Source organism: Cydia pomonella, chromosome 1 (assembly GCF_033807575.1).
Source record: "Cydia pomonella isolate Wapato2018A chromosome 1, ilCydPomo1, whole genome shotgun sequence".
Taxonomy (NCBI): Eukaryota; Metazoa; Arthropoda; class Insecta; order Lepidoptera; family Tortricidae; genus Cydia; species Cydia pomonella.
The window spans coordinates 46,194,951-46,212,993 of NC_084703.1; the positions used below are offsets into that span (position 1 = coordinate 46,194,951).

Below are 18,043 nucleotides of genomic sequence, written 5' to 3' on the forward strand. Positions count from 1 at the left end.
GACGGCCTGCGATCGTTTACGTAGTCGTTAACTTAAACGTAAAATGTCAACTCGTGGTACAGCTAAACTTTACCTATCAAGGTGCATTTTACATATTTGGCTACTTCTAATAAACACCATTAACGCGTCATATTTTTCGAAACATAATTATTCCTATTCAATCACAAAGTAGACACACTAAAGCAGATGATAGTGTTAAGTACCCATAAGTAAATCATTTCAGCATAAATCTTATGTCTTTGCAATTATGTTCACATTGTGAGTAACTGTGTACATGTTGGTACAGTCGGCATCAAAACTAGCAGTTCACACTACGCGTCAAAAGTATCTACCAATCTCTATCAGCTAAAGTAACGTGTTACATCGTCGGGAATAGTGCAATAGGGACCGTGCGCGTTGGAGGGTCTGCCATCTTGTGGCCTGAATCGGAACCATAAACATGTACGTTTACACGTCACGTGTTTTCTTGTGCGTAGGTTCTGCCATCTTGTGGGCTACATCGGAACAATAAACATCACATTTACGCCTCGCGCCAAAAATCTGACGGCTCCTGTGCTGCCTCCTACAGTTCATGCACGCTCCCTATACCGCAATGCTAACAAGGTCGAAAGAATTCCAAATTCAAACAACGTACAAGTCAAATATACCTTTCTGGATTTGTTATGGTAGCCATACACAAAGAAATTCACTTGCGCAAGTTTAGACTTGCACAAATACAAGTTATTTCGAAAAAACCACAAACTGCTCGAGTACGCTTGTACAAATACCATTTTTGTCGACGTGAGCGTCTAGTTATGTTGTTTTGTACGATGCATGACGCTTCGGCATTCGTTGGCTTTATTTATACGATAAATAACTTAAGAGTCACAAAATAATCCGAACGATATGGAGTAAATACTTGTAAAAAAAAAGAGAACATTATTCGGACACAGATTTATTCAAGTAATTTAAATTTGCACCTAAAGACTGATAACTATCTGCGTCTGTATATGAACGAAGAAACTTATTTGAAACTTTGTCGATGGGGCCAAGTATAACGTTACCCTACTATACTTATACGGACAATACCACACAAGTTTCAACAAATTACAATGCATGTTTGCACAAGTTAGGAATCGAAAATTGTAACATTTTGAAACTTGTGCAGGTCCAAAATTTGCGTAAGTATCTCCCGACACACGTTACAGTATACTTGTGCAAGTCTAAACTTGCGCAAGTAAATCGCTTCGTGTGTGACTACCATTCGCAAAGACACATTGATTAAGATGCGTGAAATCTAAGACAATTTCGTGTGTCGAATTTGACAGGTAAACGAGATGGCGCTGTTCAGCTAACTCTGATTGTCAAAAGTTGACGTTTGACAATTCAGTAACCGCTAAACATATGGCGCAGTACAGCGCCATTTGTTTTGGATGTCAAACTATAGGGCACGTTTTTTTCTTACAATTTATCTGTCTATTACAATCAATTCTCTATGCCATTAGTTACACGGAAGTGCACTGCCCGACGATATGTAGAACAACTAAATTGTAACAGATACTTTTGAACGAACGAACGAACGAACAAACGTACATGTTTATAGGTAAATGAGAGTGACTGCGAGTATTTGGAAAAGTATTCCGACTGTACAAACAGCGACACCCTAAACTGTCCATAGGTGGACCTTATGCCTTGTAATAAGGTCCACCGATGGACAGTTAACAGTGTGGGCGATGGTACAGAGCAGCCTCAATGTAAAAGAAAATACCATAAAATTTTAATTGTAGTAAACAAAAATATAATTGTATGACGTTTATTTATTTTTATTGTTTATCGAGGTTTCACTGTTTTTTATTAAATTAAGAATGAGAACTGTTTATTTAAAAGAAAAAACCTTATTAACATTTAAAACATATCCTGAATTAATTAGTTTACACGCTGGGCTGTAATGACTTACCTACTGTGCATAGTGGGCCAGTTTGTAATAAAAAAGCTTACTTTTGCACTTGGATAGTATAAACATTTTTTTTTACTATTGTACCTAATGCTATAACTGTCTATAATTATTGCACTGTCGTCGCGCAACACGAACTATACTTTTTTTTAATTAAGACTCAAAAGAGGACGCTGCTATTCATGGCAGATAATTTAAATTTTAGATTATAATTTATACGCATACTTGTGCTCGGGCACGAATTCTAAAGTGATGTAGCAAAATATTATATAGAGAAATAATTATATCGATGCAGTGAACGGAAATAAAACATTCCGTCCCCTGTATCGATGTTACTGTCAATCATTTCCTCATCATTTTAAATTCTTCTTCCTCGCGTTGTCCCGGATTTTTGCCACGGCTCATGGGAGCCTGGGGTCCGCTTGACAACTAAGCCCAAGAAACGATGTAGGTACCAGTTTTCATGAAAGCGACTGCCAGAGGGTAAACTAGGCCTTATTGGGATTAGCCCGGTTTCCTCACGATGTTTTCTTTCATCGTAAAGCGACTGGTAAATATCAAATGATATTTCGTACATAAATTGCCAGGGTTTGAACCCGCGACCTCCGGATTGCAAGTCGCACGCTCTTACCGTTAGGCCACCTGGGCATTTTTATATTTTCCTTATAATTTTAAATTATAATCAATAAATACATTAAAACGTTTTTATTACTTTATTTTGACTGAAATTACATCGGTATGCTTTTATTATCTTATGAGGCTCCTCTTTATAGTAATCGACGATATCTCATGTAAACATATAATATCGAAATCCCTAGAACGTGCCCCGTAGCACACGTATGTATATAAGTTTTAATAATATCTCAGAATGCAGTAAACGGCAAATCTTAGTACATTTCTTCGTGCCGGCAAAAATATGTATCTCTAATTTTAGTTGTTGTTCTTATCTTTCCAACGACTGCTAAGTTTATTTTTCTTTAATATTTATAAGCTTCGCACATAATCACACGCAATCAATATCATCTACACACTCCTTAATGAGGTAATATTGTTGATTTTATTGCCTAAAATACACGTCATTTCATATAACCACATTTAATAATAAAAATATAAATAGTATTACTTGCGAATTTAATTATTATTAAGCTTTTTTGAATATACGAACGAACACGTGCTTTCTTTGATACGAATACAGCTTTAAAGACACAGCACACCATCTACGCGTGCCCAGATATGCACGTGCGCTAAAATGTCAGAGCCGTGCATGCGCATGTTAACACACGCATCCGACGTGCACAGGTCTTTCGAAAATCTTAAAAGTAAGCCTTTTTATACAAACGAATTCGTCACGTAAAGATATGTCTATCTACTCTAAAAATATATTTGTACTAAGTAAAATTTTTAGAACTTGATATTGCTTTAAGTGCATTCATTTTGTTATTTATTATTTCTAACTGTCGTTGAAATATATTTCGAGTGAAGACTGCGTTCAAGAAGACGTAAGGTCAATACGGGTAAGTGTAGCTGCGGTGGAAAGGGGGCCACTGATTATCGGTTCGCTGGACGATATCGGCCTGTCAGTTATTCGCAAAAGCTGACAATCGCGAATAACTGACAGGCCGATATCGTCAGTGTAATCGTCGTCGTAATCAGTGGGCCTCTTGAGTGTAACTGGCCTTCATACCGGAAAAGAGAATTCGAAATAGAAGTGGATTGTAAAAGTAAATTTTGTAGACACAGTAAACAGGCTACAAAGTTTACTTTGACATTTCACCTCTATTTCTTTCTCTTCGATACTGGTTGTTTACACATTAAATAAATAAATATTATAGGACATTATTACACCAATTGACTAAGTCCTTGTGTTTAGGGTACTTAGACAACGATATATATAATATATAAATATTTATAAATACTTAAATACATAGAAAACACCCATGACTCAAGAACAAATATCCATGCTCATCACATGAATAAATGCCTTTACCAGGATTTTAACCCGGGACCATTGGCTTCATGGGCAGGGTCACTACCCACTAGGCCAGACGGGTCACCTATTGATTACCTAACGTTGATTGGGTGTTCATAAAATTGCCACTAAACGCAAGTATTTAATGAATGAACCCGTAATAAACACTAATGAATGTGTAAACAGGCCGCAATGTGAATGCCTGCCATACTTATCTGTATTGACTATACATAAATCATTAGTCGAGACTAACGGACAGACAAGTGATTCCAGGAGTTTCCAGAAATAGTTACGTCCAGTAAACGTTTGGATCCGATATATTTTAGGTAGAGTAATTAGTTTATACATACCATATTATTTCCTTTACGTTACCGCCCATGGAAAAGTAGAATAGGTAAACTAGACCAAAGATATATTGATTGAGTAAGATGCGTGAAATCTAAGACAACTTCGTTCTTCGAATTTGACAGGCAAACGAGATGGCGCTGTACAGCTTCATACATTTTGCGGAAACTGATTGACTGATTGTCAAAAGTTGGCGTTTGACAATTCGGTGACCGGAAAAAATATGGCCCCGTACAGCGCCATCTGTTTTGGATGTCAAACTATGGGGCACGTTTTTTTCTTAGACTTTACCTCTCTATTACAATCAATTCTCTTTGACTAGATTCATGATGCTATTTACCTTACAGTAGAATCAAATTTTACGTTCTACGGGTAAAGGTACTTTTTGGCGGTTGGCGGATTATTAACGACGCTCCAATACTAATGCGCTGCTACACGACGTAAGCGCCGTCCACATTAGGCACCTTTAACCGCGGAACGTCACACATGATCTTAGCAGGATGAATCTGAACTCTCACGAAATCCGAACACCTCTTGAATTTACAACGATTTCTGAAAACGCCAAGTTTGGGACAAAACACAAGTATAATGTTTTTTATAGCAATAATTTGCATTAAAAGAGAGAAAGAGCAAACAGAACAATTTGAGCACAGCGTTGTCATGTAATATGGAATAAAATTGTCAAGACTAACTACATTTATCTCCCTTACGTAAGTGGGGCTAGCGGGGAAGTCTAGTTAATGACACTGCCACACTTTGTTCTATCAAAGTCAGTGTATAGTTTCTATAGGTTATGTTCAAATTAACTTTTGCTATCAACTTTAAAGTACGCAGTATAACAAACCGTTTAAAGGCCAGAGCACACCGTCTGCATGCGTGCACGTGCACGCGCATGTGCGCTAAAATGTTGGCGCCGTGCACGCACACGTCACGCAAACGGTGTGCCGCGTCTCACATGTGCACAGGACAGGACTTTATTATAATGAGTGTTTACTACAAGAGTTTAATATTACTAATGTATTGACCTATTCCCCGCTGACCACACAGCAGTTGGCATGGGAAGGGGAATTTGCTATATTTCATTAAAATTAGCACACGTCTTGGCCATATTAAGTTGAAAAAACTATATTATAAATGCTGTCATTTTGTACATGTGTAAAGTCAAGGAAATCAATACTTTGCATTAAACACTATTCGTTACCAACTGTTACGGCAAAACGTATATTTCCATGCCAACCGCACATAACTACAGAACCACGCGTCTTAAAAACTAATATTTAAAGCATGTATACGCACCATTGAAACACATCCCTAAGTGCAAAAACAACATTAAAACATGAGAGACCAATTACACACTAAATTAAATAGTTCAATAAAACTATTCTATGTGTACACACACTTACACTAGATACACATTAAGAATATAACTTTACACTAACAAGCATTGTATATCTTAAGATTTTTGAGATTGCATTATCTAAACGTATTTAGAATTTGATTTCTTCAGTATTTTAGGCCTGATATTGTTATTAGAGGCGGCTACATAGTAAAGATTGTTGGTCTTCATATAAGCGACGTGCCGCATAAGTCATGACTGTTCTAATATATTCTGGTAAGACCCGCGATCTAACCCATAGTACTAATTACTTCAATGTAATTTAAACCTTTTTCAATTGGAACAGAGTTTTGTATGGTAGGCGTAAGATACTCGTATATTGCGCACGAATTTAAACGAAGCGAAATCAGAGACGTAATTTTAAATGAAGATTAACAGTCTTTGGTAATCATGACAATATTCCAATTTCTAACCTGCGGAAAGGAATACAGTCAAAATTACTTTTTGCACCTATTATCTTTTATATTCACACTATACGTGTGATTAACGTACACGTTACTCTTAATATTTAATTCATTCATGTGCTGTTGCTCCGAAATACATAAATATATGTAAGGTACTATTTTAAAGCTCGACTACGGGAGTCAAGTAAGGAAAACGTCCTTTTACAACCAATTTTTGGTTCATAGTTTACTATTCATCAGTTGTGTGGGATCGACCGACCAAGTCCAGCTTTTAGTACGAAAGTCGAACTCCACGGAAACCATCTTTAGATCTACCGTTTAACAGATACGGGAAAGAAGTTATTATGGACAACTGCGGACTGGTAGAAGGCTTCGCTGCGATAAAGATACATTGATTAAGATGAGTAAAATCGAAGACAATTTCGCGCTTCAAATTTGACAGGTGAACGAGATGGCGCTGTACAGCTCATACATTTTGCGGTCTGATTGTCAAAAGTTGACGTTTGACAATTCAGTGACCGCAAAACATGGCGCAGTACAGCGCCATCTGTTTTAGATGTCAAACTAAGGGACACGTCTTTTCTTAGACTTTATCTCTCTATTACAATCAATTATCTTTGTTTGAAAATTACTAGTTTTAATCCTTAGCTAAAACTTAGCGACCTTCTACAAGAACATTACCGCGCAACTTTTAAGCCTGCCGCCTCAGGTCGATTTACAAGAGCTGGCACGAATGGAATGAATAAATGATAATATCTATGTGTGTATCACATTAACCAATAAAATGGTAGCTCGACTGTATGAAAGTTTCGTTCCATTTGGGCCAGTTTTCGTAAAACAATTTGTAGTGGTTTTTCCTATGCGTATGCGTACGCACCCTTGACTGATTATCTTCCTGGTGAGCTTAATTTTCAGTTACATGACAGTTAAATACTGATTACCAGTTCGCTTGTCAGTTATTAAAAGCTGTCAATCGCGAATAATTGACAGGCCAATATCGTCCGGCGAACTGGTGATAAGTGGGCCCCTTCACAGTGTCACAGATGTTACCGTAAAGTTTGACCACTACCACAGTTTACATGTTCGACGGGGTTCTTATTACTGTTATTCTGGAAAGAGCAACGATCACACTCGCATAACTCACTGTAAATAGTAATATCTTTTGCACGCAAGTACCAGGCTCTCATACTTCAAAGGTTATCATATAAGTAATCTAGACGCAACTTTTCTTTTTGTAAAGCACAACGGCCTTACTCAATTACTAAAGGTCACCTCTGTAAATAGCAATATCTATCGCACGCAAATACCAGGCGCGCATAACTTCGAAGGTAAATCTAGACGCAAGTCTTCTTATACTGGAAAGCGCAACGTCACCATCACTGTAAATAGCAATATCTTTCGCACTCAAGTACCAGGCTCGTATAACTTTGAAGGTAGTGTAAGTAAACTACACGAGGTCGGCAGCGTCGTCGTCAGATACTCGCGCGGGCGCGGCGCGCTCGGCGAGGCACTGCTGACATCAGTCGAGCGCGCCGATACATTCTGGCTCTTCGCGTACACACTCTTTCGGGAAGTAGCCGGAACGGTTGTCGCCCTGGAAAGTGGGAGGTTAAGATTTAACTTGGAATATAATGCGCTTTTGAACGCCATAGAGAGAAACTTTATTTGACGTTCTGAACCGAGAAGAAACACGACAGGTTTTTGTTTCTAGAAACAATCTACATACAATCTACAAACAAACAAAAAACTTTTGTTATAGTTTATACCTAATAACCAGATCCAATACACCGTGTTTTTTTTTAATCGTTAATTTCAAGGGTGTATTCTTGAGCTTAAATTAAGTAACTTTCTCAAAGACACCGGTATTCTAATTAACTCCATTTCGGAGATAATCAATAATTAGTTTTTATCTTTTAAGGCCCCTACGAGTGTGTACATTTTCCTTAGGGCCTGTTTACATGCCTGTTTGCCTTAGGGCCTGTTTAGTACGAGTTAGTACATTTGCTACTAAACGTAAGTACTATCTCGGACAATCGATGTTTGAAATGTAATTGATATGTCATAGTTTTCAATTGTTTGGGGGAGTTCAATGTAATGGCTGTGTTACATCAACACTATAAGCAATATTTAATTACTTTTTATTAAAAAAAATACCCATGCTGTTTAGTTTCCTTAAACGTACTTACTCATGCACCGAAGTTAACGGAATTCAATAAAAACACGGTGTATAATAATATTTTAAATTAACCGTCGCGTAAGATTATAAATAATGTCAATATATCAGCATGTTTTTTTTATATCGGTAATACTCGATATCGATAAAAAAAAAATCTAACACTAGCAAGATGTCGTATAGCCTTTTGTTTTGCCGCAATCATTCCGGGCTCTGCTAATAACTTATCTTATAATTTCAAGCTGAGCCAATTGGAAAGTCTATTGTCTATTGTAATAGACATCGCAAATAGAAAGGTTCAGAGCGCTATTTAATGTCCATGTGTTTGTGAAAATGTTAATAGTGAGGATGGATTTAACTTATCGCCAACTTGGGGGCCAATGATCCAGGAGTTAAAGCCAAGTGATCCATCTTCGGATGTGTCGGGGAATATTGTGAGTGTTGTGTGTCGGATTATTGGCAATAATAAACATATGTGTGTAGTGGGTGTATGGACGGTAAAGAAAGGACGATAATCTCTTATGGCAAAACTGTTGCCATAGCGACCAGCTTTCAGCTTTAAATAATAGTTCCTAATTTCTCCGGTAGCACCACGTAGGCTCATGAACTTACATTAACCATAGAGGTACAATAATATCTTTATATAATGAAATGGGGGAACGGCAACATTTAACCTGGCCCAAAATGCGTAGGTTGTTTTTGGTATGTAATCAGGAATGTTAAAACGTGTTTTTAATTGTGTCGCATTGCGTATGTTCTATCCTTCGCGGGCGCACATCTATATAAAATACTAGGTCTATGACATTTCATTTCGGTGTATTGTGGCGCCACCTAATCAATGTTTTTTGATGGACACTTTTCACAGAGATTTCGCTCCTTTTTTAACACTATAAGACCAGTGAAACCTCTGTCGAAACGTCGGTAAATAAACAATAAAATAAATTCGCTATGGATCGGGTTATACATGTAATTTAATATTCTCTCTGGCGTTGGACAGTAAATATAAAATTTTTATTAAAAATCAAATCAACAAATGCCTCAAATTTCACTTCTGGATCTTTGCAAAATACAATATGCAGAGCAACAACAATACAAATTAAGAAAAATACATAATAATAATATAAATAGGGCAGCTTGTGGCGAGCTGAATGGGAAGTGACGTCCCTTGGGTCCCATACCCCCGAGAGTCGGTCAGGCCCCTCTCTCCGGCTTGCCTTGATTGACCGGCTGGAGTGAACACTGAGCAGGGGCCGCGGGACTCTCACCTCTGGCTTGCCTTTACCGGCCGTCCAGAGTGGGGTGTCAGAGCTATATGCTCGCAGGGTGGAAGTGAAATTTGCATAAGACGCGAGTTGGCACATTGGCTGCTTACAGCCACTGGGTAGAAAGCGGCGTACACCTCTCCACACCCTGAGCCGCTCACGCAATGTTGTACCCTTGTCGCTCCGTTTTCGGGGACCCATATTGTGAGTTGGCAAGTCACCACCTGCCCATTTTGTCGTGTTTTTAAAAACATATGATCAGGGCAGGTGCCATAGTATTCTCCATAGTCCCGGTTACCAGTCCACTTGCAACTCAACCCAATAGCCCGGTTTATTTTGGTACCCTTTTTTTACAATAGTCCTACACTAACCGGGGCTTGTCCTTGGGTGCACTGCTATAGTGTGAACAGGGATAGTCGTCGGTTGGTGTCACGCTACATTTAGAGTAAATTGTCTTATTACAAGGGGCCTCTACGTGTTGGCTTCGGCCCCACGTACGCCTTCCCAATGTCCGGGACCCCATGGTCCCGAGAATTTATAAAAGACAGACATATAAATACTAATAATAGTATTACTTTGGGAATTAAATTATTATTAAGCTTTCTTGAATACACGAACGAACACGTGCTTTCTTTGATACGAATACAGCTTTAAAGACACAACACACCATCCAAGCGTGCCCAGATATGAACGTGCGCTAAAATGTCAGAGTCGTGTATGCGCACGCTACGTACACGCATCCGGCTAAAGCTATAAAGTAACTCTGTGGCACCTCTTCACTATAATTAGCTTAATAAATAAATAAATATGGTCCCATAATCAAGGGGTACTTTCGCAAATTTCACAAATGATAAAATCATAATTTGCTTCAAATTTCGCTTAGCAGAATCTTTGCACTATGCACAGCAAACACAATGCAAAATATGAATAATCCCTACTAATATTATATGTATGTATGTATGCATGTATATACTTTATTGTATCTCTTAAAAATGCGAAAATAACACATTGAATCAGTAAAATGCATAAAATCTAAGACAATTTCGTGTGTCGAATTTGACAGGTAAACGAGATGGCGCTGTTCAGCTAACTCTGATTGTCAGAAATTGACGTCTGACAATTCAGTAACCGCAAAACATATGGACCAGTACAGTGCCATCTGTTTTGGATGTCAAGAATTGATTGTAATGTCAAATTACAATATTTTTAAGATACAGCATGCAGAGTAACAATAATGCAAATAAAAAATAAAACAATAATTTGTCTGTTCTAGATATTTCGCAGAAAGCAGAAATAAGGGTCGGTTCAGCGGCGGGACAAGACCAAAATTTTATGTGGGCAAGGTACATTTAGCGAGGCCCTCTGGTGGCGCAAGGAATAAAGAACATTTTTACGTTGTGTCCGGGATACACTGTTGTCTGGAACAACTGGAAGAGATCGCTTAATAGCGATAAGTCCGCCTGTTGTTACCTACTAATTTAAGTCCTGTCTTTGTTTGTAATATGAGCTTTTCTTTAGTAGTGCACAATAAAGAATTTTATTATTATTATTGTTTGCGGGGCCGTAGGCGGTGGCCCACGTCGCCCACGCCTAACGCCGCCTCTGGGTCGGTTACACGCATGGTTACACGAAACCGTACGTCACTCTTGAGACGTTGATCGTCTTCTAAAAGAGCCACTTGCGCGTTCCAGTGTTAGCCAACTAATTCGAAGTTAACTGTTAATACAGTACAGTTTATCCGTGTATAAACGGTCAAGTTCGAGTTGGTTTGCTAACCCTGGAACGAGCAAGTGCCCCTAAATATGGTGGTGCAACTGATCTTATGTTCTCTAAAAACTGCTATTCGCTTTGCATCTGTAAATTCGCATTAATGATTCTGAACGACACCAATGAACTGTGCTGCCCTTACACTTCACGTACGCTCCCTACATTCAATCAATTGAGACACCCACATTCTCTTTAGTCAATCTGTAGAGATGGTACCTTGTCCAACATACGGTCCTTCCGCTAGCCGCACTTGCTGAGCACCAGCACCCTGGCGCTGGGCCGGTTGTGAAGACTCCAGGTGACGGAAGTCGCGCACAGAACCAACGAGAAGCTTCACTTCACCTACGCATATAGTCAATCAGATGAGATACCTTGTCGAGTGTGCGGCCCTTCCACCAGCCGCGGCTGTCGCCCTCCTTGCTGAGCACCAGCACCTTGGCGCCGGGCCGGAGGGCCAGTTGTGACGACTCCAGCGGACGGAAGTCGTGCACGACCGTGGCGACTACGCGGCGGAATGGCCAGCGAAGATTCGAGTTCAGACTGGAAAAGAATTCAAGTTTGTGATAAAAATGTTCCAATGTTCCTGAATAGTCGGATTGCGTCAATAGGGGATATTACGTAACTAAACTTTGCATAGGGGCGACTCTAGCCCATACTGAGGGCCTACCGTGAAACATGAAACTCGAAGTTTCATTATCTGTCTCTCTATCCCTTGCACATTGGAGCGATAAAGAGGCAGATAACGAAACTTCGATTTTCTTGTTCCGCGGTAGACCCTCAGATTGTGATGGATTGTGGTAGTGGCGCCCCCTACGCAGAGTTTCGCTTGATATGCCCTATTGAGTTGTGAGAAAAATGAAGGAACAGGAAACCCCAAAGTAGTACTCACCCGACGAAGTTCTCCGAGAGGCTGGTCTTCTCATAGTAGGAGATCAGCTCGACCACGCTCCGGAAGAAGCGAGACTCGGAGAGGAAATAATGCGGCACCTGGTCGATGGGCTTGCGGCATACCCGCATGTGTTTCACCGTGTTGTCAGTTCTGGCGAATTAAGTGTTAAATGCTAAGACATATATTATAATCCTTTTTTGAAGTGAAAACTTCTTTAGCGGCGCTGTGCACTTTTGGTGATGGGGAAAAAATGTTAAACTCGCGACAGGTCACGTGACCGACAGATTCGACAGATTGAAAATTCGTAAGACGGACACGTGACCTGATCGAAAAACTGTTACAATGTCATTCAAGCCGCAAGTAGACCGCCGGCGCGGCGTAGGAAAGGAAGTATTGTATTTTACCACATAAATGATAGTACTTTTATACTGATATTTAATGCAATTCGTGCAAAATTATTCTCTGACCATTCTAAAATAACAAAAATGCACAACGTTAATATTCAAGTTTTCACTTGCCGGCACTCCCGGAGTGCACCCGTTGTTTTTTTTTTATTAGAAATTGTAGAACCTCTAAAGTAGTGGTACGTGGTATAGAGACGTATTGACAAAGTAAATTTTGTAGTCAACTAAATGTACTGCCATCTTTCGACACAGGACTAAAACTCTTAGAATGACATATGGCTATTAGACCTATGTTCCTTCACAGATTCATATACTAGCCGTGTCTTATCCAACCTCGACATTGGCAGAATCATCAACACCTTGATGGAGCCATAACACGAAAAATTGATTGATTGATATGTGTTAAATATCAAACGGTGTCGCCATCTACTCGAGTATAAGCCAAAGGTATATCGCCTACTTGAGCATACATTTTTCTTTATTTTTGCAAGCACATTTTTTTCTTAGACTTTGTTTATCTTATACGGAGTCATATATATCTTTGATATTGTTGTACCGCAATATTAGATATCATGGGAACCCTAGTATTTTGCATAGGGCATAGGGTTAATATAGAATAAATTGTGATTTTTTTTTATCCATAACGTCAATATGCAGAGAGGAAAATGGGGACTATGTTTGTATGGAGAAGCGTTCGTCCATTATCGTCTTAAATAGTAGTACATTATTGTAGAAGCAAGGAATGGAGGCATTTGCTGGCTGAGTATTATGAACGAAATAAATGAATGAATGAATTAAAGTTTATTCACGAGAACATATGGTACAGTAGATACCATTACGTGTACAGTCAGCATCAAAAGTAACGTATCTGTAACAGCTTAACAAAAAGTGATGTTTCTATATGTAGAACCATTAAGACTGCCAAATATATACTTAAGAACGTGAATGTGAGAGATTTATCTATATTTGGAAAAGTTATCCGGAATATTAGATACTTTTGACGCGTTGTTTCATCAGCTACTATTGATACCGACCCTACATCATTGACCATTGATATGTTCGGCCTATTAATTTTAAACGAATGACCTTGGGAATCTGTTTAATCTCATCATTTGAGTGAGGGAGCGAGGCGAGTGTCTGTGTCCGCGTGGGATGGGGTCGAACCGAAGAAAGAGCCATCTACACGCCTTTCCTGTCCACGCTGTTTCCCGTCTCTCTCTTGCCTGTGACTATACTTACTTGAGTGAGAGAGCTAGCTGGGTGTCGGTGTCCGCGTGATGCGTGGGGTGAGGCCGGACCCTCAGTAGGAAAGTGCCGTCGACTCGCCGCTCCAGGCGATTGGTTGCGGTCTCACGACCCATCTCTCCGACGTACCTGAATACACAGACAAATAAAATATAGGATAATATTATACAGATAGAGATTACTACAGCCACCTAAATATCTAGTTAAACTGAACTATTTACACTAATCTATTAAAATAATCTGTATTACTATTATCAGAGAGAATTTGAAATCGAGGTGGATTGTCAAAGTAAACTTTGTAGCTATCGCTCGAAAAGATGCCGCCATACCTTTGGCCTATGCTTGATAAGATGGCGTCACTTTTTGATATTTAACAAATTTAGCACACATCAGTGAAAGAACAAGGATCAAAGTTAAATGGCGTTCTAAAAGTTTTAATCATGTGTTGAAAGATCGCAGTAAATTTACTGTGGCCGCAAAGTTTACTTTGACAACCCACCTCTATTTGGAATTCTCTTTACTATTATGATCATTTATTGCTAAGCTTTGTTTCATGATCGACAGTGGTATTAACTTCATGAAGACAAAGATTCAAAAATGTACAGTCTAAGACAAATTTGTGCTTCAAATTTGACAGCTGACGTAGATGGATTTTTTCCATGAACTGTACCTCTCTATTACAAGCAATAACTCTGATAAAGACACTTTTTGTGGGCGCAAACGGAGCTGCAGCTGGCCTATACACTCACCACATGTAGTAGTGCAGCGCCTGGTCCGGCGTGTGGTGCGGGGGGAGGGGCGGGGCCGGCGTGAGCCCGCCCCCGCAGCGGCCAGACAGCGCTATGCACTCCTTGTGAGCGCACGCGTTGCATACGGAACAAAGGTAGCCCTGGCGACGAAGAATAAATTGGTATTAACATTTTAGTAGCGTAATTCGACTCATTATGGGATCGATATACCAAGCTAGCCTGAACTGATCAAATAATAAATGACAGAAATTTAGTCATATGTATACATGAAAATCTATCTGCTAACCCAGTGGGCAAGTTTATATTAAGCCGACCAGTACAAGATATAAATTTAAGTTTGTGAATTCAGGTACCCAGGAATGACGGAATATGCAATACCTAATATTTATTGAGATATTTTAAACCAAAACAAAGTATCCTTGGATATAATTTTTAGTTTAATATTTTTATTTAAATATAATTACACTGTTGCCGACGAGTACCGAGCGCCGCTCGGGGTGAGGGCGCGCTGGCCAGGGTCGACCCCATCAAGAACCGAACGGACGTTAATTTTTGCTCATTTATTCTTCTTTTCGCTTATTCCTAAATAAGTATTGTGCAATATAAACGTCAGTATTTTAAAAGTAAAACTCATTTATTTATGCTACTTGGTTTGTCTGAATAACTGACATAATTAAAAACGGGAGGACTCCCTAAGGAGTTGCAGCTTTTTTTTTTCACAATCCATAACTTCCGCGGGAATATAGGCCTTTGTCCTTCAGTACGCCTGCATGAAATAAGATCTTTTTCGAGCAAGTGTGATGAAAAATCATTAAAATACGCCTCTGCGCTTGCACAGTGGCATTGACCGCCACAATGGGTGGAATAGCAATATTACGCGCGGTAGAGAGGAACAGGCCAGCTACTCGTAATACATATCGTCCCTAGTTTACTGACAATGAACGGTAATCACCTGGAATATCCGTCCCTTGAGGAACTTGGAGCAGTGATGACACGTGGCCGGCTTCTCGAAGGTGTGCAGCACGAACTTGTGGTTGGTGCTGCGGCATCCGACAGGTTCCAGATTGTCGCTGTTAACGATTTATTATATTCATATTTTTATTATAGAAAATGCATTATTTTTTATTGAACTAGGTCTTATAAGAATTTGTATTTAAACAGTGGCCAAAATGGAACTGCTCATGAAGACCAGAATGGAACACCTTCACGGCAGTATAAGTCATGGTGCTAATTGTAATTGTTATGAGATGATGATAAATAATAAATAAATATTATAGCGACATTCTTACACAAATTTTCTAAGTCCTATGGTAAGCTCAAGAAGGCTTGTGTTGTGGGTACTCAGACAACGATATATATATATAATATACAAATACTTCAATACAAAGAAAATATCCATGACTCAGGAACAAATAGCTGTGCTCACCACACAAATATATACCCTGTATATCAGTGTTATATCAGTGTATATATTGGTATACTCACATGGCGTCCTTGATGGCCTTCACCCACTTGCGTTTGCAGTCGTCGCTGCGCGCGTACAGCGTGTAAGTGGCATCCTTAGTACGTCGCACTAGGTAGAAGTGTTGTATCAGTGTATATGTTGGTATACTCACATGGCGTCCTTGATGGCCTTCACCCACTTGCGTTTGCAGTCGTCGCTGCGCGCGTACAGCGTGTAAGTGGCGTCCTTAGTCCGTCGCACTAGGTAGAAGTGCGACGACCAGCGACCGTCGTTTCTTAGCGTGCGGCGACCAGCGCCCTCTTGGACTCTGTACTCGGCCAGTTTGACGCCGACGCGGTAGGAGTATTGGTTCTCCTGTGAACATTGCAAATTCAAATAATTGCATATAAATAAAATCTTGGCCCTGAGATAGTGTCGCTACAAACAACTTATAATATGGAAATAATGTGCGTACGTTATGTCGTAGAGCCGCGAGACCCGCGCCGCGCAGTCTATGCTCTACTGGTGTCAACTCATTGCTGTCCTGATGATGTACTCACCATGACAGGTTTACAGAGCAGCATCAGCTTGTCAAAGACGAACACGTATCTCGAGCGCAGCTTCCAGTCCTCGTGCGCTTTGACCTTTAGCTCCCCGTCAAGTAGCAGACGTCCATAGGCCGCGAGTCCCGCGCCGCGCAGTCTATGCTCTCCTGGTGGCAACTCATTGCTGTCCTGATGATGTACTCACCTTGACAGGCTTGCAGAGCAGCATCAGCTTGTCAAACACGAAAACATATCGCGAGCGCAGCTTCTGGTCCTCGTGCGCTTTGACCTTGAGCTCCCCGTCTAGTAGCAGGCGTCCGTAGGCCGCGAGCCCCGCGCCGCCCGCTCCGAGCGCGCCACCATCCCAGTCTAATATGCTCTCCTGGTACAAGTCAGAAGGCATTTAATCCGACAATATTCCGAAAAAAATCAAAGGTTCGAGTAAACTCGAATCAAGACGCCTAACCTAACAAAAGTTTCTACAGTAGTCAATTTAAGACTCCTAGGCAAACCAAGAGGCATTTAACCTTTTGAGCGCTTTATGTCATAAACAGCTTTTTTTATTTAGCAGGACCCTAAAAGTAATTTTGGAGCATTACATTATAGTTCGTTTTTTAGCAGGAAAGAAGGTTAACAATCTTAACTTGTCTTTGTAATGAAAAACGTCGACTGGACAGAAACGGTTTTGGACAGAGAAGCATAGCGGTCTCGGTGTCGGAGGCCAAGATCTACTTCGGGTCGCTGCGCCACACCAGTTAGTAAGTTTTTCAAAAAAGGCACGTCATAAACCCTGACGTTCTTTCTAATGAAAATCTTCTGCTTTAAGACTCGACTCAGTTTTTCAGACTCTAGTCATTAAATCGAAACTTGAGTCCTTATCGAGACCTAAGTCTTTTGAAAAGACTTGAGCCGTTTAAAAAGAACTCTCAAATTATGTAAAAGTGTTCTAAAAGGCATTGACTCCACCCAATTCATGAATTATGCACAAATCATCAACATGTCAGAGATCCATATCTCATAAGAGTCACGTACACATGAGTCAAGTTCTTCAAATGTAGGCTCAAATGACACAAGTTCCTACCATAATTACTCCTTAAAGCTGACAAAAAATAATAAGTACCTGAACTTTAGCAAGAAGCGCTAAAACCTCGCTGTCTCTCTTCACCTCGTTGATGTACTGCGCCACGTCGACCATCGCCTCTTTCGCTCGCTCCAAGCCTCGAAACTCCTCGTGGTTCTATAAAAGTATCAATATGTAAGTTTACCGATATGGCCGTCGAGTGTTCAAATTATTACCTACGAATAAACCTCACGAGTCTCACGACTACCAATTTTAGAGATCTAAAACAGAAGACTCGAGTGTCTTTTTTTCTTCCTAGCGTTGTCCCGGCATATTGCCACGGCTCAAGGGAGCCTGGGGTCCGCTTTGACAACTAATCCCAAGAATTGACGTAGGCACTAGTTTTTACGAAAGCGACTGCCATCTGAACTTCCAACCCATAGGGTAAAACTAGGCCT

At 40.0% G+C, this 18,043-nt stretch overlaps 1 protein-coding gene across 1 annotated transcript in view; it reads right to left on the reverse strand.

Moving 5' to 3' along the window:
• Positions 1-7,332: 7,332 nt before the first annotated feature.
• The window catches only part of LOC133525193 (protein vav), a 75,047-nt gene continuing 64,336 nt past the window's right edge, over positions 7,333-18,043 (reverse strand). Inside the window, exons 8-16 of the mRNA XM_061861477.1 lie at positions 17,646-17,762; positions 16,731-16,907; positions 16,153-16,355; positions 15,489-15,606; positions 14,537-14,676; positions 13,782-13,916; positions 12,139-12,288; positions 11,621-11,789; positions 7,333-7,641 (exon numbers count right to left, since the gene is read on the reverse strand). Coding sequence (XP_061717461.1) covers positions 7,567-7,641; positions 11,621-11,789; positions 12,139-12,288; positions 13,782-13,916; positions 14,537-14,676; positions 15,489-15,606; positions 16,153-16,355; positions 16,731-16,907; positions 17,646-17,762 — 1,284 coding nt within the window. The 3' untranslated portion in view covers positions 7,333-7,566. The remainder of the gene's footprint in view (positions 7,642-11,620; positions 11,790-12,138; positions 12,289-13,781; positions 13,917-14,536; positions 14,677-15,488; positions 15,607-16,152; positions 16,356-16,730; positions 16,908-17,645; positions 17,763-18,043) is intronic.